The sequence below is a fragment of the Bubalus kerabau genome, chromosome 3, assembly GCF_029407905.1.
Source record: "Bubalus kerabau isolate K-KA32 ecotype Philippines breed swamp buffalo chromosome 3, PCC_UOA_SB_1v2, whole genome shotgun sequence".
NCBI classification, from domain to species: Eukaryota; Metazoa; Chordata; class Mammalia; order Artiodactyla; family Bovidae; genus Bubalus; species Bubalus kerabau.
In genome coordinates, this window is record NC_073626.1 from 15,134,548 (window position 1) to 15,161,753 (window position 27,206).

Below are 27,206 nucleotides of genomic sequence, written 5' to 3' on the forward strand. Positions count from 1 at the left end.
TGTTTCCACTGTTTCCCCATCTATTTCCCATGAAGTGTGGGGCCGGATGCCATGATCTTCGTTTTCTGAATGTTGAGCTTTAAGCCAACTTTTTCACTCTCCTCTTTCACTTTCATCAAGAGGCTTTTGAGTTCCTCTTCACTTTCTGCCATAAGAGTGGTGTCATCTGCATATCTGAGGTTATTGATATTTCTCCCGGCAATCTTGATCTCCTGGCTTGTGCTTCTTCCAGTCCAGTGTTTCTCATGATGTACTCTGCATACAAGTTAAATAAGCAGGGTGACAATATACAGCCTTGATGTACTCCTTTTCCTATTTGGAACCAGTCTGTTGTTCCATGTCCAGTTTGAACTGTTGCTTCCTGACCTGCATACAGATTTCTCAAGAGGCAGGTCAGGTGGTCTGGTATTCCCATCTCTTTCAGAATTTTCCACAGTTTATTGTGATCCACACAGTCAAAGGCTTTGGCATAGTCAATAAAGCAGAAATAGATGTTTTTCTGGAGCTCTCTTCCTTTTTCATGATCCAGCGGATGTTGGCAATTTGATCTCTGGTTCCTCTGCCTTTTCTAAAACCAGCTTGAACATCAGGAATTTCACGGTTCACGTAATGCTGAAGCCCACTTGGAGAATTTTGAGCATTACTTTAGTAGCGTGTGAGATGAGTGCAATTGTGCAGTAGTTTGAGCATTCTTTGGCATTGCCTTTCTTTGGGATTGGAATGAAAACTGACCTTTTCCAGTCCTGTGGCCACTGCTGAGTTTTCCAAATTTGCTGGCATATTGAGTGCAGCACTTTCACAGCATCATCTTTCAGGATTTGAAATAGCTCAAGTGGAATTCCATCACCTCTGTTACTGGACAAGAAATTGAAATCTGATCCTCTCTTTTTCTTGAACAGTTTGACAGAAGAATTTACTTAATGAGACAAGTTGTAGGTTGTCTTCTATTAGGTGATGTCATTGGCCTTTCCTTAGAAAATCTAATCTTGCTAGCAACTGATGTTGAGAAAGAATGCTCAGTTAATATTAAAGTTCTGTATCTAATGTTTGAAGATGCACATATTTTCTTTGAAAACTTCATCTCATAACCCCCTACAAAGCATACAGCATACATGCAGCCATTACTTCGGAGACTGCAAGGATAAACACCAATTTCGCTTACTAGTTTGAGGATGGAAAAATTCATTTGCAGAATCTCCAGTTAGGAGATCAACTATGGATGGATTTTTAAGTAGAAACTTAATCAGTACTACTGTTTTATAACAAAGCATATGCTGTATTGAGTAAGAAAGAAATAGTAATTGAAATGTATTCATGAAAGATGCCTTCCAACACATGAAATCTTTATTGTAACTCTGAAAATTCAAGTGCACCATTTCTTTAAGCTGCCCTGAAGTCTGGTGCTGTAATGGGTGAGAATCATTGATTGAGACTATGCAGTGTTATGCTGAAATACTTGGCTCTGCTGCTCACAGTGTCGTGGTTAACAACCCACACAAGCTCCTTGGTTCTCCATTTCCTGGCCCATAAATTGTAGGATATGGTAGGTCCCTTCAACTCGGAAATTTTAGGAGTGTTGGGAGCCTGCAATATAAAACTGAGCTTCCGAGCCTGTCATTAGAAGGAAATGGTGACATTTTGGACAGTGATCTCTAGCAAAAGTTACTGTAATGTCAGTAGCTTTTTCTCGCAGCCTAATCTCCACATGCCAGATTTTCCTTTTTTTCCCCTATGTTGTCTTACTTACAAAATAAATCTGAAGGCATTTGTGGCAGACACACTGTGCATTTTTCTTCTCTGTGTCTTCATAGTCTCCAGTGAAGAGGGTCTTGAATAAAGACAGGTCCCTCAGTCCTTTGCCCTTATTCCATTCCCTGGTATCGCCCTCCTAGGTGGTGACAGGCTGTGTAATTCCCAGTGTTGCTTAAGAGTTTCGTGCTTCTCTAAAGCAACTTTCAGTTCTACCCTGGGGCATGTTTATTTTGGGGCTTTGAGACAGGTATTTTGCATCTTGGTGGCTGGGATTGCTGGGGGCAAAAAGTAATTTGAGAGGATTTAATGTAAGGCCTGGATTTCACTTGCAGCAGTGATTCTGTAGAGTGTTTGCTGGGAGGGGGACCCTTCGCCAGAATGGCAAGATAGTAGGGTCTTTTATTTGAACCTGGGGAAGCCAGGGGGGCTGGAGACTCTGCCACGTGGCCTCTCACCTGGATTCATTGCCTTGTGAGTCACTGGTATGATGCTAAGGATCCTGTCACTCAGGTGTCCTGGGGTGGGAAGATAGCCATGGCTGTCCGGGCACCTACGCTTAGACTTACCCAGGGTCAGGTGCAGTTCCTGGTGCCCTACTTCTGCCTCTTTCTCTTCCTTCATATCCAAGAAATTGTATCAGAATGCCAGTGAGTGATCTGAGAGGGATGACCTTGAATCTACTTTGATTTATACATTAAAAAAAAAACTATTTGAAAACCTGATTATCATTATCAATGCAATTATTTGTGACCTATTTCCTAGCCCTCCGGAGGTTTAAAGATAAATGGAATCTGACTTTAACTTACAGTGCTTTAAAGTTGTAAAAATCTCCCTGCTTTCTTCCTTTTGAGAAACGTCATTTGCATTATAGGTCTTGATAGGATTGCAATTGCATTAATTACAGTAGCAACTGTAATTAACTTCTTTCTGGCTCTTTGTAGCTTACACTTTCGTATACGTTAATTCATTTGTACTCCACAGGAACCCTGGCATTGCTGATTGTACCGTAATTATGGTACATTGCCGTGTACCATAATTTGAAACCTAGTCCTCTAATCTCAAGTTCTGTTAAGCTGCTTACCTTGAATGGAGGGAAGTGAGAAAGTGAGACCTATTTATTATCTCCATCCCTCCTGACTATTGACTAAGGTCCTGGCTCACCTATTTCTAGTTCCCTGTCATATTCTCTCACATATTTTGTTCCTTTACATTCCTTGTTCCCCTCTTTGATTTCTTTTTCTCTCCCCTTCTCAGTTTTGCATGCGATTTTATTTTGTGCCAACATAAAAAACTTTTTTGTAAGGAGTTGATAAAGATTTGCTGGTGGCTCAGCTGGTAAAGAGTCCACCTGCAGTGTGGGAGACCTGGATTCAATCCACGGGTTGGGAAGATCCCCTGGAGAAGGGAATACCCACTCCAGTATTCCAGCCTGGAGAATTCCATGGACCGTATAGTCCATGCGGTCGCAGAGTCTGACATGACTGAGCGACTTTCACTTCACTTCACTTCAATAAAGATTTGCTATATCTTTTAAAAAATTTCTGAAAAGCATATTTTAGTCTTAATCTTGTTGTAAAGGTATTTAATTTAGGAAATGAGTGAGTACACATATTCATTAACTGTAAGCAACCAATAAAAAGTTAATCTAACCAAAAAAAAAAAAAAAAGAGCCAAGAGATTCTACAGAGCATTCTCTTGGGTGTTTTTTTAAGAGTAATTTTTGAGGGTTTTAAAGTAAAACACAGTTTGTACAGTTTTTACTCTCAAATGATTAGGTCAAGAAATCCTCCTGTGTTTTTTAAGGATATAGCCTATGTTGTAAATTCTAGTTTTGTGTTTAGGCCAGATAAGTATTGAAGCTGTAACCAGACGATTTTGATGTGGATAGCTTTCAGCGTTTAATATTTCATAATCAGTATTAATTGTAATTTCTTGAATTAAGGTTGTTTTTCTTTTCCCTCCAATATTCAACACTCAAGGTTTGAATTAAGCTTTAAAAATAATGTTTGACCAGTCTTTTGATTAGAACTAGGACTGCATCTCAAACCCACATAATTTCTACCTCATAAACTATGTTTAGATACATTTAATTTTTGAAGGTGTGGTTTTTCACAGTGGAGCTCCTTTATGCCAAGGCTTAATAAGTCTTTTCAGTGAATTCTGATTTTAGTGATAGGCTGGTTTTAAGAAGTGGAAAATGAACAAGCAGGAATTGTAGCAAAGATCTGTGCTTGCTGTGTTCGCAGTATGGTGTCCAGATGTGCTGGGAAATGCATGTAGGAGTCATGTATGTAACTTGGCGCCTGTCTTGCTTGGCCTCCCACACTACCATGTCATTTCTCCTTGAAGCCTTTCCTGATCTTTTTCCTTTTTTAAGGAAAGCTGACCACTCTCTCACTGTGAACCACTGTACTTAAAGACGTTGATCACCTCTGGCACTTCATTCCAGTTATTTGTTTACAAGTTGTTTTCCTCAAGACCTTAAATCCCTTTAGGGCAGAAGTCACTGTGGTGACTCAGGACAGAATAGTTTTTTGGGGGTCAGGGTGTTTGTATTTGGGGAGTCTTTATGTTGTACCTAAATAACGAATATAATATTTCAAACATACTTCATTTTTCTACTCATCTGTGGCATTTTGGAACTTTCAGTTCCAGTTATGCGTGTGCATTAGTGTATTGTGTTGTGATATAAAATGTGCTTCCTCTTTGTTTTTCTTATATTTCTACACTTGTTTCCCTGTCCACATTTCTGCAGAAAGGCAGTGATAATGCCTATCACAAGGGGTTGAGGACCATGAGTGTGAATTTAAAGCCAATAAGCAATTGCCAGATGCCCCTTTCCCACCTTCCTTCCTTTGAGGCTGCTTTTATACTGTTCCCACCTCTCCTCTGTCATATTTTATAATGATTTGAATAATAGCAGGAGGAACTTGACATGTTCATTTGTGATTGGACTTGGGGATTGGAGCTTCAGTTTTTGAAAGTTAAATGTGGCCTGCAGGTTCTCAATTCTTGTATAATATCATTCTCTCTTTTTTTTTAAGGACCCTTGAATGCCATCTGTTAATAGGTCTGTTATCTCTGCTTTCCATTACTGGTACAGTAATTTGGGGAATATGGGTTTGAGCATGAGCAGTGATTAAGTTTTTGCTTTACTGCCATGGATGCTTTACTTACTGAAACTGAAGTGTTGCGTAGCTTTACTGCTATAAACATTAAAGTCTTGGAGCTACTTAACTTTAGAATTCAGGAGAGCCTACTGTAGCCAATGACCTGAGTTTTTAAGAGTCAGTACTAAGGTGGAGTTACTGACATGGGATTGCTCGGACATTTGACTATTTTGATGTACACTTGGTTTAGATTGTGAAAAATACGTTGGCACCATACAAGTCTCCTCTCATTGTCATAATATCACTTGTCATATATCCACTTGGAAAAGAGGTAATTGAAACTTACAATTAAGTGCTTTTTGTAGTTTGCCTCCAGAGTGTATCTCCATTAATGAAGATATCTTGCTTATGCAGATTGTTTATTATAAGTATTCTTTGTCCAGTGTGATGACTTTAAAATAGTTGCCATTAGTTACACCAATAACGCTGTGAAAATAAAAGAAAAAAATTGCCTTAGAACATTCCATTCCAACATGTTTTCCTCTTTACATCTTCCATAGTTCCAGCTGCTGCTGCTGCTAAGTCATTTCAGTCATGTCCGACTCTGTGTGACCCCATGGACTGCAGCCTACCAGGCTCCTCTGTTCATGGGATTTTCCAGGCAAGAGTACTGGAGTGGGTTGCCATTGCCTTTTCCCCATAGTTCTAGATCATACATTAATTTCACATCATTATAATTACAATATAAATACATTTTTGTGCAACAAGAGTTTTGATACTGAAATAACCCTCAAACTTTTAGGGGGGGTTAGGCTTTGTATTCTGTTCTTGTCCTGTCTTCCTCTCCAACCCCAAAACTCTGAAATGCATGCTGGTAACGTCAGAACTTTAGTAGGCTTTCTTCACTTTTACTTGGATTCACGCTTTGAATTCTGTCTTTTTGGACAATTGATTCTTACTATTCTTCTCTTAGTGTCTTTTTTTCTAAGTGTCATTGTTCTAGTTAACATTAAAATTTTCCATGATTGCTGAAATCTTAGTAGTTAAAATTGGCACTCAGATTGTACTGATCTTGTGTTTTTGCATCAATTCTGGAATTTCAGGTAAAATTTTCCAGCTTAGATTAGCTGCTTCTCTCACTTAACCCAACTTCTTTGTTTTACTTTGCTCTCTTCTTTTAAGATGACAGTGTTTCAAGAGAGTTACTAAGTGTGACTATTGGAGAATGTTGGCTTTCTTGGGAGGAGCCTACATCTAAAGAATGACATTGGTTGGAGTAGAGACAAACTTGGCCAAAGTTTTATTTTTCTGTGTAATTAAGTAGTTAAAAAGCCTTTGGAGGCTATGCCAAGAAACAATGCCAAGCATTTTGTAGAAACACAGAGTAAATTGAGCATTGGCTTTCTAATATTCTTAGACCATATTCAAATTGATGGGACTGTATTTACTTAGGTGAGAGTTGTGTTTGTAGTGCATTTACTCCTTTTTAGAAATTTTTGCTTGAGTATCTGTTTGTCTTCTCTTACCCTCTGTCCCCAGCATCGTGTTGGATTGCTTTATTAGGAAGTTTTCCAGCGGGCTGACCCAGAGCTTAGGGTTCAGATAGGTCTTTGGAATGTCTATTAATAGGACTGAATTTGTGTGAAGTGAGAGCAGTTAGTAAGGGAGAAAAAAAATTGGCATGAGGCCTCTCTGGTGGTGGTGGAGGTGGGTGGTCACATATTAAGGAAATAGTGAATGACCTTTAAAATTAGGTGGGATGGATGAAATATTGAAGGAAAGTCTGGCTGTTTATAGAGCCGTTAGAAGAAAAAGAAATTAAAGGGAAAAGAAATAAACAATTGAAATACAAGTTGCCAGATTACCAGTGCTTCTCTAATGTGTAATGATATTCTAAGGCTTCGGTACAACTCACTTTAGTTTGAAGAATCAGAGGGGGAAGTTTGATTTTTACATGGAAACATAGTTTCATTAATAAATATGTATTTTTTTTTAGGTAGTCCTATTTCTATCACTCTGTGTGTGTGTCTATTTATATATACACTTATATTCCAGGGGTTGGTATGTTTCTGCTTCTAAATGACCATTATAATTGGATTCCTGATATGTCGACAAATTGGGTTTTCTAGTATGTATGGGTGGGATGTTTTTCCTCAGCTCTAATAATGTTCAATGCAGTTAGCCCTGTGAGATTTGGAACAGATTATTTGCTCCTGAAAAATCCAAAACAACATTGAATGTTGATTCAACAAGTATAGCAATTATTGTTCAAAACATGCCTTTTTCATATAGGTTTATCAGTATTATGAATTCATAAGTATGCATAAATAGTGAATTATGTAAAGCAAACTAGCTTTAGGTTCCATACTTTGTAATGTGTAATAATTTTAGCTAATAAAATGGTTTAGTAACATTCTTCACTGATTTAGATCAAATGTAAAAACCAGCACAGAATCAGGGTTTTGTAGCTGATTTATAAATAACTGCTGAAAGCCTCAGGCTTAAAACTAAATTTGGTTTAACAGGACGAATTTTATGTGACACTTGTAACAACTTAGAGAGATGTTTATTAAAGATGGTTAATAAGCCCACTGAGACATATTTGACCATTATTTAAAGGAGATGAAGTGTGAATTTACATTGAAAATTGGAAAGATAAAAGATCTCTGGAAATAGAACATTTGACTGTGTCCCATTCTACATATAAGACAATCTTCTTTTTTCATCCTTGCATTAAAACCATACATTTCTGTTTTAATCACTTACATCTTTATTTCTGTCTCCTCAGTGGTCTCATGTTATTATCAGTTGACATGGTTACCCTTAGCATAATTGTTTCCAACTGTTCCTATTAATACTTCCTCCTCTTATTATGTGTGATTGAAAAAGTGAAAGTTGCTCAGTTGTGTCCGACTCTTTGTGACCCCATGGACTATATAGTCCATGGAATTCTTCAGGCCAGAATATTGGAATGGGTAGCTGTTCCTTTCTCCAGGGAATCTTTCCAACCCAGGAATCAAACCCAGGTCTCCCGCTTTGCAGGGGGATTCTTAACCAGCTAAGCCACAAGAGAAGCCCAACAATACTGGAGTGGGTAGCCTATTCCTTCCCCAGGGGATCTTCCCAACCCAGGATTTGAACCGTGGTCTCCTGCATTGCAGGCAGATTCTTTACCACCTGAGCTATCAGGGAAGCCCATTGAAATGATGTAAAAATTAATATTTTCACTTGGCTTTTCTTTCAAATTCTGTTGTCCTGTTTTCTTTTCTTCCTCTCCTTCTCTTTAGCCACAAAGGGTGATGAAATTCACAGTAGTCACAAAATAAATCAGTATTCATTGAACAGCATTCTCTTTCCATTACAGTGCTAGGCATCAGTGACCATCCAGAAGGAATTGAACAGAGAAGCCATGTGTGAGTGTCTAATGGTGGACCATGTGGCTTGGTCCCTTCAGAAGTATAGCATGTTCATTTTCAATATAAATTTGCTCTCAGAGTTTCCTTTTTGCCTTCCACATTTTTATTCCTTGAGCATGTTTCCCTTTCCTGAGTCCTTTTTTCCTATCTTTCTGTCCCACAGATAAACCTTGTTTAAGACTTCTTCAGTTTTATTCTTTATTTTGCCAAATACAATTTGTTTTAGAGGGTAATACTGATACCTACTCATATAATGGGTAATGATTTGTATTAATATTAAGAGTATATGTTTTTATTCTGTGGTCTGTAGATATAAGGAGTTAATTTGATGCAGCAATTCTGTTTGCAAAAAGATTTTTAAAAGAGATGGTATATAACAGGTATAAAAGTTTTATACTGCTAGCCTGTTTTTATTTTTATTTTTAGTAATCATTATGTGATTGAATTTCCTTTCTTTCATCTTTGGCCAGATATAATGAAGGGCTTTTATATTATTTTCTACTTCATTTTTAGTGTAGTATATTTTTTCAATTAAAAAAAAAAAAAAAACACCCAGACTATTGTTAGGTCTGCCACTCTCTAATGAATCATTGGATTGGAAAATAACTCATTATATCATCAGGCAGAGATATGTTCCTTTATTTGCATGTAGATAGTGGAGATGAATAATTTATCAAATGTTATTAGTACGGGCTCATATTGCTGAAGTCTCAGCAGGATATAATGAAATTTGTCTCATGCTAGTATGAAAATAGCATGCCTTTGCATAGTCATTATTGAACTTTTGGCATCTCTCAGAACTATTACGTTATCATGCCAATCTTGCTCACCTCTTCATTAACTGGACTTGTGATGGAAGAGTTGAACTTATCTCAAATCTGTGAAATCTGGTATGCCAAATGCTTGCCTGAGTCGAGCTATGTTTCTCCATCAGAGCAAGAATTTTCAGAGTAAATGAAGTACTTAATGTTTCTTATTAAAGTGATTAGTACAAAAAGGCTATGACTAATGGTTTTATTACTTCTAGTCCTGAAAAGCTGTCTGTACAGGAGATGTTTAAGCAATATATCTTTCTGAATTGAGGGATGATGAAACATACATATAATTGCTTATATGAATCTTATACTGTGCTAATTATGTATTTGAAGTTATTTTAAATAGTTGCTTTAAAAAATTTGGCTTTGATTAGCTTGTGGCATGACTGTATGTGAAGGTCAACAAATCTCCCCACAAGCAGCAATAAAACTGGACAAATGGTCAAAAACTAACCATTCTGGCACTGTGGAAATTGACCAATAGCAGTCAGCAAACTGAGAAGTGTTTCTTTGTGCGAACAACTGAACTTTGGGTAAAAACAGTATCAGTCTAAGGTGTTTGTGCTTTCGGTAAGAACAGTGTGAGTCTAAAGTGGTACTGTTATTTTCTTTCCTCAGCTCCATAGGCAAGGTTGTTCACCTAGGGCAGAGCAGGCTGTGGAAACCAGCAGCTTCACTGCTGTACCAAGAAGCTTCAGTTGACTTGGAGAACTGTTTAGACTTTAATGGCAAGTGGCTAGGGGTGAGTAAGTTGGAGGCGAGGGGGCAGGGGTTGGTAGGTAGGGGATGGAGTGTCTCTGACTCTATATACCTGAAGTTGTAGCTTGTTTGGCAGAAGTAGTAGACAGACAGACTAGCCACAGCTTTAGCAGAGACTTCTGGGAAGTGAGACAGAGAGAGGATGCTTGATAACTCTTCACAGACTGAAAGTTGATTAGAGGGTACATATGCCCAGCAGGGACCAGAGTGGGCCCAAGCCACTTAAACTTGCCTGTCTGCTGGAGCTTGCATGCACACTCTGAGAAGACGGGAGAGGACCCAAAAAAGTCCAGGAGAAAGTAAAAGGTGGGGCAGACTTGAAAATGGCCCTAACATTGAATGCTCTCAGCTCACACACAGATTAGTCAACAACACGTAGTTAGGAATTTTACTGGCTTAAGGTATTTGAGCATACGTTGACTAGTCCTTCACTTAGCTTTGCTATGCAGATACAGAATTGATTGCTAGAAAGTTACGTCTGGGGGCATAAAAGCCAAAAAAAACCAAGAAGGGAGATCAATGGCCATTCATTGTGGAGACATAGAATTCACAGATTTAGTCCAGGTGAATTACTAAACAAAGACAGCAGCAACCTTTAGGGGATAAATTTGAATTGAGAATTGCTGCAATATATTACCTAAAATTTCTAATATTTAATAGAATATTATAATACAAAGAAACCAAATATACATGTAAGTGAGCCACTTTGCTATGTAGCAGACATTAAACACAACTTTGTAAATCAACTATGCTTCAATGAAATGAAAACAAAACCGAGTATAACCATAATCAAGGTGGGACAAAGCAATAAGTATCAATTGTCTTTGACCAGAAATGTTGGATTTAGAAGACAGAGACTTAATAGAACTAAGTGAAGTGATGTTAAAAGTCTTAAGAAAAGGATGATGACAGTGACTTGAATAAAGAATCACAAAATAATTCTTCCTAATTCTGCTGCTGCATATGTTTGGTTATTTTTGTAATAAAAGACTTAAATAAAACCACCTCTGCCCTTTTGCAAAAAAAAAAAAAAAAAAAAAAAAATGGAAATTATATGAGAACCAGTAGGAAATATGGAGTTGAAAAGTACAGTACCTGAAGTGAAACATGCATTAGAGAGGCTCAACTGCAGATCTGACATGGCAGAAGAACATTTGTGGATAGACTAAGAGAAAGACCAGGCTTGGGTAGAAGAGCAGATGAAAAATGAGAAAGGCCTCAGAGACCAGTGGGACATCTGGTACACCAACAGATGTATCATCATGGGAATCCAATAAAAAAGCAGTAACAATAACAACATTTTTTAACAGTACTGGATGAAAACTTCTGAAAGTTGATGAAAACTGTTACTTTTGGATCCAAAAAGCTAAGTGAGTTCCATGTGGAAAAATCCCAGAGATCTGCACCTATGCACATCATAGTCATCATTGAAAGAGAGGGAAAATCTTTATTGCATAAGACAAATTACATATTAATACTATGTGTGAGAGAACAAAAAGATTAATGGTTGACTTCTCATCAGAAGCAACAGAGGTCAAAGACAGTGGAGTGATGCATTCGGTACTCAGAGAACAAAACTGTCAACCAAGATTTCTATATTTAGCAAAAGTATCCTTCACAAATAACAGCAAACTAAAGACATTTCCAAATAACAATTTTTTTGGTTTATAAGAAATATTAAAGATAATTTTTCAGGCAGTAAGTGGTGCCAAATGGAAATTCCCAGGAGGAAATGAAGAGTGCTAGAAGTGGTGATTTGGAGAAGGCAATGGCATCCCACTCCAGTACTCTTGTCTGGAAAATCCCATGGATGGAGGAGCCTGGTAGGCTGCAGTCCCCGGGGTTGCTAAGAGTCAGACATGATTGAACGACTTCAATTTCACTTTTTACTTTCATTCATTGGAGAAGGAAATGGCAACCCACTCCAGTGTTCTTGCCTGGAGAATCCTAGGGATGGCGGAGCCTGGTGGGCTGCTGTCTATGGGGTCACACAGAGTCGGATGCGACTGAAGGGACTTAGCAGCAGCAGAAGTGGTGATTATGTGGGTAAATATATTGTACTCTGTACATGGTATTTTTAACATTTTAAAAAGCATGCAATTGTATAAAACAACAATTCTAGCATTATATTTTTGGGTTTATACAACTATTTGAGGGCTTCCCTGGTGCTTCAGATGGTAAAGAATCTGCCTGCAATGCAAGGGACCCAGCTTCGATCCCTGTGTTGGGAAGATCCCTTAGAGAAGGGAATGACTGGCCACTCTCTCCAGTATTCTTGCCTGGAGAATTCCATGGACAGAGGAACTTGGCAGGCTACAGTCCATGGGGCGCAAAGAGTTGGACACGACTGAGCAACTGAACTGAACTGATGTTAATATATGTGATGACAATAGCACAAAGGAGGAAGAAGGAAAAGAGATGACGCTGGGACAGTTGAATATCTGTGTGCAAAAATAAAGTTAGACCTTTATTAAAACAAAAAAAGTAACACAGTGGGCCCTAGACCCAATTATTAGAGTGAAAATGATAAAACTTGCAGAAGAAAATGTAGGAGAAATCTTTGGGCTTTGGGGCTAGTCAAAGAGTTCTTAGATATGACACCCAAAGCATGAGCTATAAAATAAAATATAGGTAAGTTGAGCTTCATTAAATTTTAAAAAGCTTCAGTTTTCAAAATATGCTATCATGAAAGTGAAACTCTAAGCCACAGACTGAGAAAATATTTACAAATCATATATGTCATGAAGGTCATATAACCAGAATATGTAAAGAATTCTTGTAATTCAATAATAAGACAAACACTACAACTAAAATATTGGCAAAATACTAGAGTAGACATCTGCACTGGTGAGGGTTCCCCAGAGAAAGAGAGCCCAGTAGGGTGGGTGTGTGTGTGTGTGTGTGTAAAAGCAGGTAGTATTATGTTACTTTTTCCCACCATCAAGGAGGCTGAGAATTCCCAATGTCTGTAGTCAACAAGATGAAGACTCCAGAGACCTGATGTGTCATTCTGGTCCAAGCCCAAAGGCCAGAGAATCAGGAGAGTTGACGGTGTAAGTTCTGATAGGCAACTGGGAAGGCATGAGACCTCAGAAGATCTAATATTTCAGTCTGAGTCTGAAGGCTGGCAAAGACCGCTTACTCAGCTCAGTAGTCAGGTGGGAGGAATTCCCTCTTACTCAGCCTTTTTGTTCTATTCAAGTCTTTGATTAATTGCATTATGCCTACCAGTGTTAGGCTGAGCAATCTGCTTTACTCAAGTCTACTAATTCAAATATCAGTCTCATGCAGAAACGCCCCCACAGACACACCCAGAATAGTGTTTGGCTAAATGTCTGGGCACCCTGTGGCCCAGTCAACTTTACGTATAAAATTAACCATTACAACATGTTACCAATTGGGAATACAGTTGGCTAATCACATGAAAAGGTGTTCAGTATCATTATCATCATGGAATGCATAGTCACTCAAAGCACAGTAATATACCACTACATGCCCACTAGAATAGCTGTTCTCAGAAGTTACAGTATGAGGTCTTGGTGATGTGGAGAAACTCAAACCTTCATACATTGCTGGTGGGATATAAAATGGTAGCACTTCTTTCAAAAACAGTTTTTTCTTATAAAATTTAAATTTACAGCATAACCCACAATTTTCCTAGATATCTATCCAAGAGAAATGAACACATATATGTGCATGAAGATCTGTATTCAGATATTCATAGAAGCATTATTATAAAAGGTTAATTGGAAACAGTCCAAATGTTCATCAGCTGGTTGATAGGTTAACAAAATGTATCTTTGGTATGGGAGCAGGGATAGACTATAAATAAGCTTGAGGGAATTTTGGAGGTGATGTTCTAAATGTTCTAAAAATGGGTCATGATGACTGTACAGCTGTATAAGTTTATTTAAAATTGTTGAATTGTGTATGTACAATGGGTGAGTTATACAGGATGTACCTCAGTGATATTATTAAAAAATCATATGTATATATAAATAAAATGGCAAAGTAAATACGGAAAATAATAATTAGGAAATATCAAGCAGATGGAAATTCTTTTTTCGGTTCTTCCAACTTGTCTGTAAGTCTACAGTTAATTCAGAATTTTAATGGGTCTTAGTGTTCTGATTCTTTTGTAATGGTTTTTGAAAAATTGTTTAAAAACTTTTTTTTCTTAAAAATCCAACCCTCGTGTGTCATTTTATCTCAGCTTTTTATTTTTTACTTCTTTGATTGACAGTTTGCCTTGAGCAGATGATCTACTTTTGTACTTGGCCTTCAGGACCAGTGCCCAAGTGAACCCTTCCTACTTCCTATACATGTCTGTGTCAGAGACCACTCAGACCTGTGGAATGACACTCTGAAGATATTCCTGTTTCTCTCATCTGTGCAGTATAAAAGTGCAGATATTCTAAGCAAGGCGCTTATGACTGGAGGACTTGGCCACAGCTGTCTTTCCCTTTGGTAGTTGTACTTAAGGTCAATGGTTATATCTTCTCTGGGTCATTTTGTTTGTTTTCTTCTTTTTATGAAAGAAAAAGTTAAATGAGAATATCAACAGATTTGTTGAAAGCAGTAAATTAAAGTGATGTTGTATGACTCATGCTCACATATATTTATGTGCTTTATTTGAAGGTCACTCTGTGAGACTGTTGGGTCAGAAAAAGGATAATGGAAAACGTTTGGGGGGAGCACGACTGGATTTGCCAAAGATTAGGAAGAATCCACTCATAGAAATCATTTCCATCAATACTGGGTAAGCTTCTCTTGCACTTACTCATTAAACATTCAGTGTACTCTAGTTTTTTGTATATTTGTTTGTTTTCCTGGCTATATGATATAGGAAAGTAATTGAACATTTCCATGGGAAAGAAAAATAAAAAATGAATTTTTTAAAGAATCATACCTGAATATCATTCCCTCTAAAATGTTCCCTGCACACAGTTACGCTTATATTTGAAGCAAGGGTTTTTGTCTTTATAAAGATAAAAAATAAAAAAAATTAACATTATTCTAACTTCTCCTTTTTGGTTATAAACACGGATTTTATTTTTCAGCTCTGCTCTTGGATAAAATCTTTTTAAGAAGAGTATTTCATTCTGTAAAATGGTTACTACACCCATCATCTTTGACTATTTTTTGAGTGGGTTTTATAGTAAACATTGCCCAAGATTCCTAACCATATTCTGATTCTTAACTATCTGAAATGAAGGTTTTTCAGTGTTACTTTTATGAGCCTTAAACTGCAAATAAATACACGTTGTGACTGGATATCAAGCACTCTGAATTCCATGTTGATCTGAAGTTCTGCCTGACTCTTAACTCCTGGGATAACCAGTCATACTTGGTTTTATTTCCTTTTGTTTAAATTATGACTGCATCTGATAAAGTTACTTATTTCCCACTTTGATCTACATTATCATAGGCTGATAATAAACTTAAACCTCAAGGGGTCCCTCCATTTATGCATCTGCCTCACATTTCCCACGGATTTAAGCCTTCCTGCTCCTTTAAAATTTTATCTTCCTTCCCTCTTTTAAAAAATTGTTCTTTACCTGCCCTTTGCTTTCTTCATGCTCTTTCCCATTGAGAACAGGTGAACTTATCTTTCCTGCTTCAGCATCTTCCTGCCTCTTTCCCAGCCCATGCCATCCTTTACCCCTACACTATGGCAACTGTCTTGTCACTGGTCATCTTTGCTCTTGTCTCATCACCTTCTGGTTCATCCCACCACTGCGACCAAAGACCAAGGAATGTTGATTTTTCCTTAAAAGCCCTGGGGGCCTTTCAGCTGACTTTGTGAACTTGTCCAGGACTAACTCTGGCTCTGTGTGGAAGATTCAGAACCTTCCCCCCAGCCCCAAGCAAGTCTTACTACTTCTCCACTCACTTCGGGCAATCCTGCTGACACTGTTGTGTGCCCCTTTCTGTGGGTGGCTGCTTGTTCCTCCCTCATGACCAGACTGAATACCTTCCTCTACACCTACAGCATTCCCTGTTTGCCTTGATTGTGGCATTTTTCAGAACGTATAATTTATATTTTCTACTGCATCATGAGCGTCGTGAGTTTAGAAAGTATTTCAGTTGTCACTGTTACTACCTCTGACTTCAGTGTCTAGTACAAAGTGAGTACTCGATAAATGTTGAATTAATATTGTATTTTTAAATTATTTCTAATTTATTTGGCCATATGTTTTTCAAAATTTCCCCTAGGTAGCCATTGTAAATGCATTAAGTTAAATTTCTTCCCCTATATTATAACTTAACATTGGCTTCTCTTGGACTTAGTGTTTCTTAAAATGAGGCTGTGGACTTTTTCAAGCTTGCTGGATATTTCCTTTCACGCTCTCATCCTCTTACATCTCTCATATTACTGTATAGGAAAGCCCCTTAGTAAGTAAATCAGCAAACATTCTTCCACTGTTAAGAGGATTCAGTTCATACTGTCACTCCTTGAGGTAAGAGTTTCTAAACTTCTCCGACTGCTAATCATTCTTCAGAGTCAATTGGAGCCTTATCACTTGTTCCCAGATGAAAGTATCTCTGTGAGTGTTTGTCAACGATATCACTCTTAACATCTTTACCTTGATTTTTTTTTAAACCTCTGATAGAACTCATAGCTTTTTTTTGTTTGTTTATATTTAAATATTTTAAGAGTTCTATGGGTAATTATTTCTTTCAAGTGAAAATGATCACCTCCATCAAAATCTTACACTTTTCAAAGTTTTATGGCTTTCAAATTAAATATGGATATACAAATTTCATTTAAATGTTGTATTCATCAGTTAGGGAAGGGATTCCATTTGTAACAAATTTCATTCCATGTATTGGTAAATTATCAAAGTGACTATTTTTTTTTAATTTAAATTTATTTATTTTAATTGGAAGCTAATTACTTTACAATATTGTATTGGTTTTGCCATACAGTTTTACAGTTCTAACTTAAAATGTAAAAGGGGTATATTAGTTGCTTTAGCCAAAGAACAAATTGAAACTCTCAGATCATGCTGGATTGTGGATGAGCTGAGATGACTATTTATTTGATCATATTGTGTATAATATGAGTACCTTTATTTCTTAAATAGCACTTACCTTTTCCTTCTATACTGTCCCAATTTTATGTTCAATTATTCATCCTACTCATGTTTGCTGTATTGCATATATAAATTTGGTCCACTCTGTTCCTTGTCCCAATTTACAATGTTCTTTTTTTTTTTTTTTGAGATGAACCTTTTGAGGTTAGCTGCCCCTTGTCCAATGTCACTCTTATTTCTAGACTGTCCCTTATGGGATAAGGACTCCTTGTAGACATAAATAGGCGCATGTTTGTCTAATAGGATGATAAAGCTATATGGATATGACTCAATACAAGTGAGAATAAAATTAATCATTGCTAATGTATATATCAGTGCTAAAGAATATTCAAACTACCATACAATTGTAAACTTTGGCAGTACATGAACCGAGAACTTCCAGATGTACAAGCTGGATTTAGAAAAGGCAGAGGAACCAGAGATCAAATTGACAACATTCATTGGATCATAGAGAAAGCAAGGGATTTCCAGAAAAACATCTGCTTCATTGACTACACTAAAGCCTTTGACTGTGTGGATCACAGCAAACTGTGGAAAATTCTGAAAGAGATGGGGATACCAGACCAACTTACCTGTCTGCTGAGAAACCTGTCTTCTGTATGAGGGTCAAGAAGTAACGGTTCGAACCGGACATGGAACAGCAGACTGGTTCCAAACTGGGAAACGAGTATGACTGAACAATAGCAACAACAATGTATGTTGCTTAATATGTGCCAGACACAATTCTGTGAAATGCGTACTTTTTCCTGTATTTAATCCTCAGAAGAGCCCAGGAGATTTTTTTAGTAGATGAGGAAACTAGATTACACAGAAGTTTGGTGACTTCACATTGTCCTGCAGCTAGTAGGTGGCTGAGACTGTGACTTATCCACTGTTCCCATCAGGTATTTTTGTGGGTTCATAGGAACAAGGGGTCATATCAAGTGAGGGGACAAAGTAATCTTTGCATTATAATAACATTTGAAATGCTACACACACACACACACACCCCCACACACCCCCCCCACACACACACCCCCACACCCCCACATCAGTATCTGTAGGCCACCCATGTTTCTTGCCTGTGGTTCTGATAGCAACCCAGCCAGGAAGGAACAAGTGCCTGGGTGGTACTTTCGGGCATGAAAAGCTAGGGTGGAAGAACTGTGAAATGGTTAAGAAGATGGGCTTTGGCATTCTTCAGTGGATTTATTTGTTACCATGGAGCTAGAAGTTCCAAAGAGCGGTTGGAGGTAGAAGTACAAAGCTGAAAAGAAGCCTTAGTTGGAGGGGGTGAGAATTGAGGTCATTGAAGGTGAATGGTCAGTGCCTGTGTACAGAAAATAAAAGAAGAGAGAGGAATTATTTATGAAGTAGAACTAGTCAGAGGTGAAGGTTTTATGAATGTGTAATGTCTAACTATTACTTTTGATTCCTTAAGGAGAAGTGATACTGGGATTGTTGTTGCTCTTCAGTTGCTAAGTCCTGTCCAACTCTTTGCAAACCTATGAACTGCAGCACACCAGGCTCCCCTGTCCTTCACTATCTCCTGGACTGCTCAAACTCATGTCCATTGAGTCGGTGATGCAGTCCAACCATCTCATCCTCTGTCGCCCCCTTCTCTTCCTGCCCTCAATCTTCCCCAGCATGAGGGTCTTTTCCAATGAATTAGCTCTTCACATCAGGTGAATAAAGTATTGGAGCTTCAGCATCAGTCCTGTCAATGAATATTTAGGGTGAATTTCCTTTAGGATTGATTGGTTTGGTCTCTTTGCTGTCCAAGCAACTCTTAAGAGTCTTCTCCATCACCACAGTTCAAAGACATCAGTTCTTCAATGCTTAGCCTTCTTTATGGTCCAACTTTCACATCTGTACATGACTACTGGAAAAACCATAACTTTGACTAAACGGACATTTGTCAGCAGAGTAAGGTCTTTGCTTTTTAATATGCTGTCTAGGTTTGTCACAGCTTTCCTTCCAAGGGGCAAGTGTCTTAATTTCATAGGTGAACCACTTTGAAAGAGCGGGAAAATTAGAAATTTTGTTAGAAATTAGTAGGCTTTGTTAAACGATGATTACTCTTTGGAGGAGTTCAACTATAAAGTGAGAGAGATGGTCTTCAGAAAGATTTTTCTGAGCTTGTTTATAGAGGCAGAGAGGTAAGGATTAGAAATATATTGACAGAAACTGAACAGGAACAGTTGTGAACATAGGTAGATAGGTAAGTGCTGGGAGAAAGATGCTTTCATAATTCCTTAGAGATAGGATTTAAGGACATAAGTTTAATTGTAGAACTTATCACTTCATTTTTCTTAAAGATTTTCACTGATTTAGTGAAAGATGTTCAGTCCCTCCATGCCGTCAGGCAGGATGGAGGGTGGAGGTTCTGTGTCACATTCCTTTATGCTTTGGTTGATATATTAATGCCGTGGTCTCTTTTTGATGCCACTGACTTCAGATACAGCCAGTGCTTGATCAGAATAACCCTCACCTTCTAGGATTTATCACTTTTCTTCTTCCCCTCTTTTCTGCCTTTGATGGTAGTGTTCAGCTGATATTCTACACTTGGCATTTTCTATAAACTGGAAACCATATACAATCTGAGATTCTAATTAAATATTTGGCCAGAAATAATCTTGTTTCTGAGGATATATTTAATGAAATTTGAAGATTCATCCAGAGTGTTTTTTTGTTTCTAATTTTTTTTTCGCCTTCATTAAATTCATGGAGTGAGATCATGGTTCTGACACACAAGAGAGTAGGAAATCTGTGGGTATTTATGTAGAAGCGTATCAACCAAGTGTTCTGGTCAGTATAATGGGGAGTCAACATGTGCATAAAAGGAGGAAGTATGCTGAGGTTGAAAAGCTCAGTGTTTTGTCCAGGACCCCATTTATGTGATTGCTTTATTTGGTTATTTATTTTTTAGTAGTGAGAATGGAGTGTGGAGATAGAAGGTAGTGCTGGGGACAAAAGGTTAAAAATCAGAAATTGGGCCATAAAGAAAATCTCTGGTTCATTTTGCCTTCTCTGTCACTATTAAAGTCATCATTTTTGATAGTCCCTTGGCAATTTTTGTTCTTCTGAAGCCAGGAGTTGGATGCTGCTCAGAGGTTCTGATATAAAGTATGTCATTTTTTAGACACTACTATCAGATTATCACCAATTTGAAGGGATAATCCTCCACAAGGCTAAACACGTCTTAGAAAATACCCTCTGACCCTGTAATACTTTACTGATACTTTCTCTTTTAAAATTTATCTTGTCTTTCTTGTTATTTGCCATCTGCCAGACATAAAATGATGGTATATGGGAACTTTTAAGGGGAATCTAATTTTTTTGAGATTACATACTTGAATTTATTTTCATTTTTAAAGTATCTGTTACTTCCCCTCCCAGCCCCATGACACTTCAGCTTTGGGAAAACAAACTAATTTGGATGTTTTAACTTTTTTCTGTAATGTCCAGAATTTATAAGTCCCTATTCCAGAGCTAGATGGGTAGGTGACTGAATGAATGAAAGAGCAAAAGGGCAAATTTCTCTCATATAAGTGATGTTATTTTTAGAGACACAGAATTACTAGTAACATTTGGTTATCTTTCTGGTTCTAATGGTAAAACATGAAGTAGTTATTAACTTGATATAATCACAATGCATTTGAAAATACAATGATTATTGCTTACCACATTACCAGGTATTGTGTTAGATATTATGACATATACAAAGATAAACATTTCCGGAGTCAAAAGGTGACCAGTACTGACTGAAATAATCTAAAACATGCGGCTCTAAATGCAGAGTAAATAGCACCTCCTCTGTGGGGAGCTTATTCTGTTCCGTATTCTGGGGAATGAATGCTCGTGGGTTCCAGCATGACCCTGTCTAGGGCTGAGGGTGCACAGCAGTGACTTCTGAGACCTCTGGAGGTAAGAGATGTGAGACCCTCAGTTATCCTCTCACTGCCCTTCTATGAGATGTGACAGCCACACAGAGAAATGGTCGTCTTTTCCTTGACTTTTGTCATCAAACAAGACTACTGACCTTATCAGTACATACGTGGAAAATGTAAACCTCAAATGCTGTTTTTTAATGTTACTTTTAAATTATAGCTTTCAGAAAATAATGTTCTGTTTAGAAAATTTTTTTGGAGGTATTTAATTGTAAGTGTTCTTATAAAGCTTGAATTAAGGTTCCAAAGAGATCCTTGGAGGGTTGAATATATGCAGTATCACACTTTTGTTAGGCTAAATCTTTCTAATATTTTGTAATTTGTTAATATCTTAGCATGGTGTCGATAAATAAGATGTTCTTTTTTGCTCAGTTATACTGTACTGTTCTGTTCACATGTCTTGATTGTATTAACTATGTCCCTATTCTGAATCTGCTCTCCTGAGAAAAGTTCCCTAAGCCTGGTGCCGTCCTCAGAGACATTCAGGTCCTGACACCTTTCTCTAGGAGACTGTATCTCAAGATAAAATATGTTCCAAAAAGAATTCAGCAGACTTAATAGTCACTTATTTACTTAACATTTATGGATCAGAATCTTTTTTTTACATATAGACCACTGATTGACTATAAATTAATGTAAGTCAGTTTTGTCATGTGTAACTCTAGAGGTTTTTTGATGGACAGTAGTAGCTACCAATGAAGATTAGTTTGCTTTCTACAACCCAGCTGTCAGGTTATAATGAAAGCAAGTCCCAGCGCAAAATCTGCAATGAGAGTTTAAGTAAACTGGCACCTTCTACCTGTTCTGTGTGATTAAATCAGACCTTGCAGGAAAGGGTCACTTGAGTCAGATGAGACAGTATGATTAGCCTCAGGCAGCCAGAATCCTCTACTCAGTGTCTAGAGTGAGTGTAAAAGAGGGACCAAGACAGAATAGTGTCCTTAAGGGTCAAACTGTTTCCTTTGTTTCCCCATCTATTTGCCATGAAGTGATGGGATGGGATACCATGATCTTTGTTTTCCGAATATTGAGTTTTAAGCCAACTTTTTCACTCTTTTCTTTCATTTTCATCAAGAGGTTCGTTACTTCTTCACTTTCTGCCATAAGGATGGTGTCATCTGCATATCTGAGGCTATTGATATTTCTCCTCACAGTCTTGATTTCAGCTTGTGCTTCATCCAGCCTGGCATTTCACATGATGTACTCTGCATATAAGTTAAATAAGCAGGGTGACAATAAATAGCCTTGATGTACTCCTTTCCCTATTTGGAGCCAGTCTATTGTTCCATGTCCAGTTCTAACTCCTGGAGGCAGGTCAGGTGGTCTGGTATTCCCATCTCTTGAAGAATTTTCCACAGTCTGTTGTAATCCAGTCAAAGGCTTTGGCGTAGTCAATAAAACAGAAGCAGATGTTTTTCTGGAAGTCTCTTGCTTTTTCGATGATCCAGCAGATGTTGGCAATTTGATCTCTGGTTCTTCTGCCTTTTCTAAATCCAGCTTGAACATCTGAAGTTCATGGTTCAAGTACTGTTGAAGCCTTGCTCGGAGAGTTTGAGCATTACTTTGTTAGCTTATGAGATGCATGCAATTGTGTGGTAGTTTGAACATACTTTGGCATTGCCTTTTTTTGGGATAGGAATGAAACTGACCTTTTCCAGTCCTGTGGCCATTGCTGAATTTTCTAAATTTGCTGGCATATTGAGTGCATCACTTTCACAGCATCATCTTTTAGGATTTGAAACAGCTCAACTGGAATTCCATCACCTCCACTAGCTTTGTTCGTAGTGAAGCTTCCTAAGGCCCACTTGACTTCACGCTCAAGAATATCTGGCTCTAGGTTAGTGATCACACCATGTCGTTATCTGGGTCATGAAGATCTTTTTTGTATAGTTCTTTTGTGTATTCTTACCACCTCTTCTCAATATATTCTGCTTCTGTTAGGTCCTTCTAACGTCTAAAGGACGTTTCTGTCCTTTATTGTGCCCATCTTTGCATGAAATATTCCTTTGGTATCTATAATTTTCTTGAAGAGATCTCTAGTCTTTCCCATTCTACTGTTTTCCTCTTATTTTTTTGCATTGATCACTAAGGAAGGCTTTCTTATCTCTTCTTGCTAGTCTTTGGAGTTCTCCATTCAAATGGGTATATCTTTCCTTTTCTCCTTTGCTTTTCGCTTCTCTTCTTTTCACAGCTATTTGTAAGGCCTCCCCAGACAGCCATTTTGCCTTTTTGCATTTCTTTTTCTTGGAGGTGGTCTTGATCACTACCTCTTGTACAATATCACAAACCTCTGTCCATTGTTCTTCAGGCTCTCTATCAGCTCTGATCCCTTGAATCTTTTTGTTACTTCACTGTATAATTGTATAGGATTTGATTTAGGTCATACCTGAATGGTCTAGTGGTTTTCCCTACTTTCTTCACTTTAAGTCTGAATTTGGCAATACGGAGTTCATGATCTGAGCCACAGTCAACTCCCGGTCTTGTTTTTGCTGACTGTATAGAGCGTCTCCATTTTTGACTGCAAAGAATATAATCAGTCTGATTTAGGTGTTGACCATCTGGTGATGTCCTTGTGTAGTATCATCTCTTGTGTTGTTGGAAGAGGGTGTTTACTATGATCAGTGCGGTCTCTTGGCAAAACTCTGTTACCCTTTGACCTGCTTCATTTTGTACTACAAGGTCAAATTTGCCTGTTACTCCCAGTATCTCTTGACTTCCTACTTTTGCATTCCAGTCCCCTGTAATGAAAAGGACATCTTTTTTGGGTGTGTGTTCTAGAAGGTCTTGTAGGTCTTCATAAAACCATTCAAGTTCAGCTTCTTCAGCATTACTTGGTTGGGGCATAGACTTGGATTAATGTGATATTGAATGGTTTGCCTTGGAAACAGATAATTCTGTCATTTTTGAAATTGCACTCAAGTACTGCATTTCGACTCTTGTTGACTGTGAGGGCTGCTCCACTTCTTCTAAGGGATTCTTGCCCACAATAGTAGATATAATGGTCATCTGAACTAAAATCTCCTGTTCCACTCCGTTTTAGTTCACTGATTCCTAAGATGTTGATGTTCACTCTTGCCATCTCCTCTTTGATCACTTCCAATTAAAAGACGCTTACTCCTTGGAAGGAAAGTTATGACCAACCTAGACAGCATATTCAAAAGCAGAGACATTACTTTGCCAACAAAGGTCCGTCTAGTCAAGGCTATGGTTTTTTCTGTGGTCATGTATGGATGTGAGAGTTGGACTGTGAAGAAGGCTGAGTGCCGAAGAATTGATGCTTTTGAACTGTGGTGTTGGAGAAGACTCTTGAGAGTCCCTTGGACTGCAAGGAGATCCAACCAGTCCATTCTGAAGGAGATCAGCCCTGGGATTTCTTTGGAAGGAATGATGCTAAAGCTGAAACTCAAGTACTTTGGCCACCTCATGTAAAGAGTTGACTCATTGGAAAAGACTCTGATGCTGGGAGGGATTGGGGGCAGGAGGAGAAGGGGACGACAGAGGATGAGATGGCTGGATGGCATCACTGACTCGATGGACGTGAGTCTGAGTGAATTCCGGGAGTTGGTGATGGACAGGGAGGCCTGGCATGCTGCGATTCATGGGGTCATGAAGAGTCGGACATGACTGAGTGACTGAACTGAACTGAACTGAATTTACCTTGATTCATGGACCTAACATTCCAGGTTCCTATGCAGTATTCTTTGCAGCATTGGACTTTACTTCCATCATCAGTGGCATCCACAACTTGGCATTGTTTTTGCTTTGGTTTGCTTCTTCATTCTTTCTGCAGTGATTTCTATACTCTTCTCCAGTGGCATATTGGGCCCCTACCAACCTGGAGAGTTCATCTTGTGGTGTCATATCTTTTTGCCTTTTTGTACTGTTTATGGGGTTCTTAAGGCAAGAACGGAGAAGGTGATGGCACCCCACTCCAGTACTCTTACCTGGAAAATCCCATGGACAAAGGAGCCTGGTAGGCTGCAGTCTGTGGAGTCGCGAAGAATCGGACATAACTGAGCGACTTCACTTTTACTTTTTACTTTCATGCATTGGAGAAGGAAATGGCAACCCACTCCAGTATTCTTGCCTGGAGAATCCCAGGGACGGGGGAGCCTGGTGGGCTGCTGTCTATGGGGTCACATGGAGTTGGACACGACTGAAGCAACTTAGTAGCAGCAGCAGCAAGGCAAGAATGCTGAAGTGGTTTGCCATTCCCTTGTCCTGTGGACCATGTTTTGTCAGAACTCTCCACCATGACTCGTCCATCTTGGGTGGCCTGCACGGCTTGGATCATAGTTTCATTGAGTTAGACAAGGCTGTGGTCTGTGTGATCAGTTTGATTAGTTTTCTGTGATTGTGGTTTTCATTCTTTCTGCCCTCTGAGGGAAAGGATAAAAGGCTTATGGAAGCTTCCTGATGGGAGAGACTGACTGAGGGGAAAAGTGGGTCTTGTTCTGATGGGTGGCACCATTCTCAGTAAATCTTTAATCCAATTTCCTGTTGATGGGCAGGACTGTGTTCCCTCCCCATTGCTTGACTGGAGACCAAACTATGGTGAAGGTAATGAAGATAATGGTGACCTCCTTTAAAAGGTATTGCTGCAGCTGGTGACAGCAGCCACGAAATTAAAAGATGCTTGCTCCTGGAAGAAAAGCTATGACCAACCTAGACAGCATATTAAAAAGCCAGAAACATTACTCTGCTAATACAGGTCCATCTAGTCAAAGATGTGGTTTTTCCAGTAGTCATGTTATGGATGTGAGGGTTGGACTATAAAGAAAGCTGAGTGTCGAAGAATTGATGCTTTTGAACTGTGGTATTGGAGAAGACTCTTGAGAGTCCCTTGGACTGCAAGGAGATCCATCCAGTCCATCCTAAAGAAAATCAGTCCTGCATTTTCATTGGAGGGACTGATGCTGAAACGGAAACTCCAGTACTTTGGCCATCTGATGCAAAGAACTGACTCATTTGAAAAGACCCTGATGCTGAGAAAGATTGAGGGCAGGAGGAGAAGTGGACGACAGAGGATGAGTTGGTATCACCAACTTAATGGACATGAGTTTGAGCAAGCTCCAGGAGTTGATGGTGGACAGGAAAGCCTGGCATGCTTCAGTCCAAGGGGTTGCAAAGAGTTGGATGTAAGTGAGCGAGTGAGGTGAACTGAACTGGACTGAACTAAATGGTCCAAGACGATGCTACCCGAAGTGTGATCTGGGACTAGTGCCGACTTATTAACAACTGTGGATGGCTTGTCTGTGACAATTACAGAAACTGAGAACAGGCACCTTAGAAACTTTTAAGATGGTTTAATGTTGCTGTGATGTCTTACAATTTCTTTTCATTGTATTTCACAAAAATACTGGTTTACAACAGGTTGGAAACAAAAATCCTGGTCTATCACTACAGTTTGATAAATATCAATCTCAGCTAGGGTGTTGCAAGATTTGTTACCCTCTTTCGGCAAATGTTTCAGCCAATCGGCTCATGTTGAGAGTCACTGATTTCAGTAATGTGATCCCATTTCTACTATCTTTTATGCTGATCAGTAAGCACTTGTGTTTAGTAGTCAGCCATTTTTTTCAGAAATCAAAATTTATTTCTGTCATTTATTATGCTAATTTGCAAAGCCTGTGCTGTTGACCAAAGATAAAAGACAGCTAAAATGTATCAATTATCTCTGGAAGGTAATCTTTCTAATTAAGTACTAGCAAAAGGAGTCTGTTCTCAGTTGTAGCTCAAAATAACTCCTACAGTTTTATATTACACCCTTGACATTAGGGTTTTCGAAAGTAACTTATAGAAGTCCTAACAGGGCCACATGACTCTTCAAACTTAAGGTTATAACTATTTTTTTGGCACATCCCTAAGGTCAGTAGATAACTGTTATTATTCTTGTGCTTCTGTAAGCTTATGGAGGCCAGGAAATATCTCTTAGTAATGAGCCTGGAATGTGGCTCCAGTGTATTCCAGAGAAGATAGAGTTTATGGTTCATCTAAGGGACCTCTGTGCTTGGGGTTTAGAGTCATAGACACTGTTATTTTCTAGCTCCATGACTCAGATATGTTGGGTAACTTCAAAGAGCAGATCTCTTTTGTAAGTTGGACACATACTACGTGCTGTAGACATAGCCTGACACATCATGGGCATTTCAGTAAGTGTTTTCCATAACATTATGGTCTTGCTGTATCCTGTTCTCTATCAGCATTCTCCAAGCCACCCCTGCCATCCTTTCTCTTCACCCTTTGTACTTTTTTGGCTGGAAAGGTGCTGGTACTAGAATTTAAGGTTAGGAGTTTATCTGAGAATCATTAGCTCCTCAAATTCCTA

General features: G+C 38.5%; 1 protein-coding gene across 20 annotated transcripts in view; it reads left to right on the top strand.

Annotated features, from left to right (window-relative positions):
- Positions 1–27,206, top strand: part of CDKAL1 (CDK5 regulatory subunit associated protein 1 like 1) — a 777,071-nt gene that overhangs the window by 203,203 nt on the left and 546,662 nt on the right. For all 20 annotated transcript variants that reach the window (XR_008711390.1, XR_008711388.1, XR_008711389.1 and 17 more), the window contains one exon: positions 14,491–14,611. Coding sequence is in view for 16 of the 20 variants with exons in the window: in XM_055570761.1 (XP_055426736.1) it covers positions 14,491–14,611 (121 nt within the window). In the remaining 4 variants the exon portion in view is untranslated. The remainder of the gene's footprint in view (positions 1–14,490; positions 14,612–27,206) is intronic.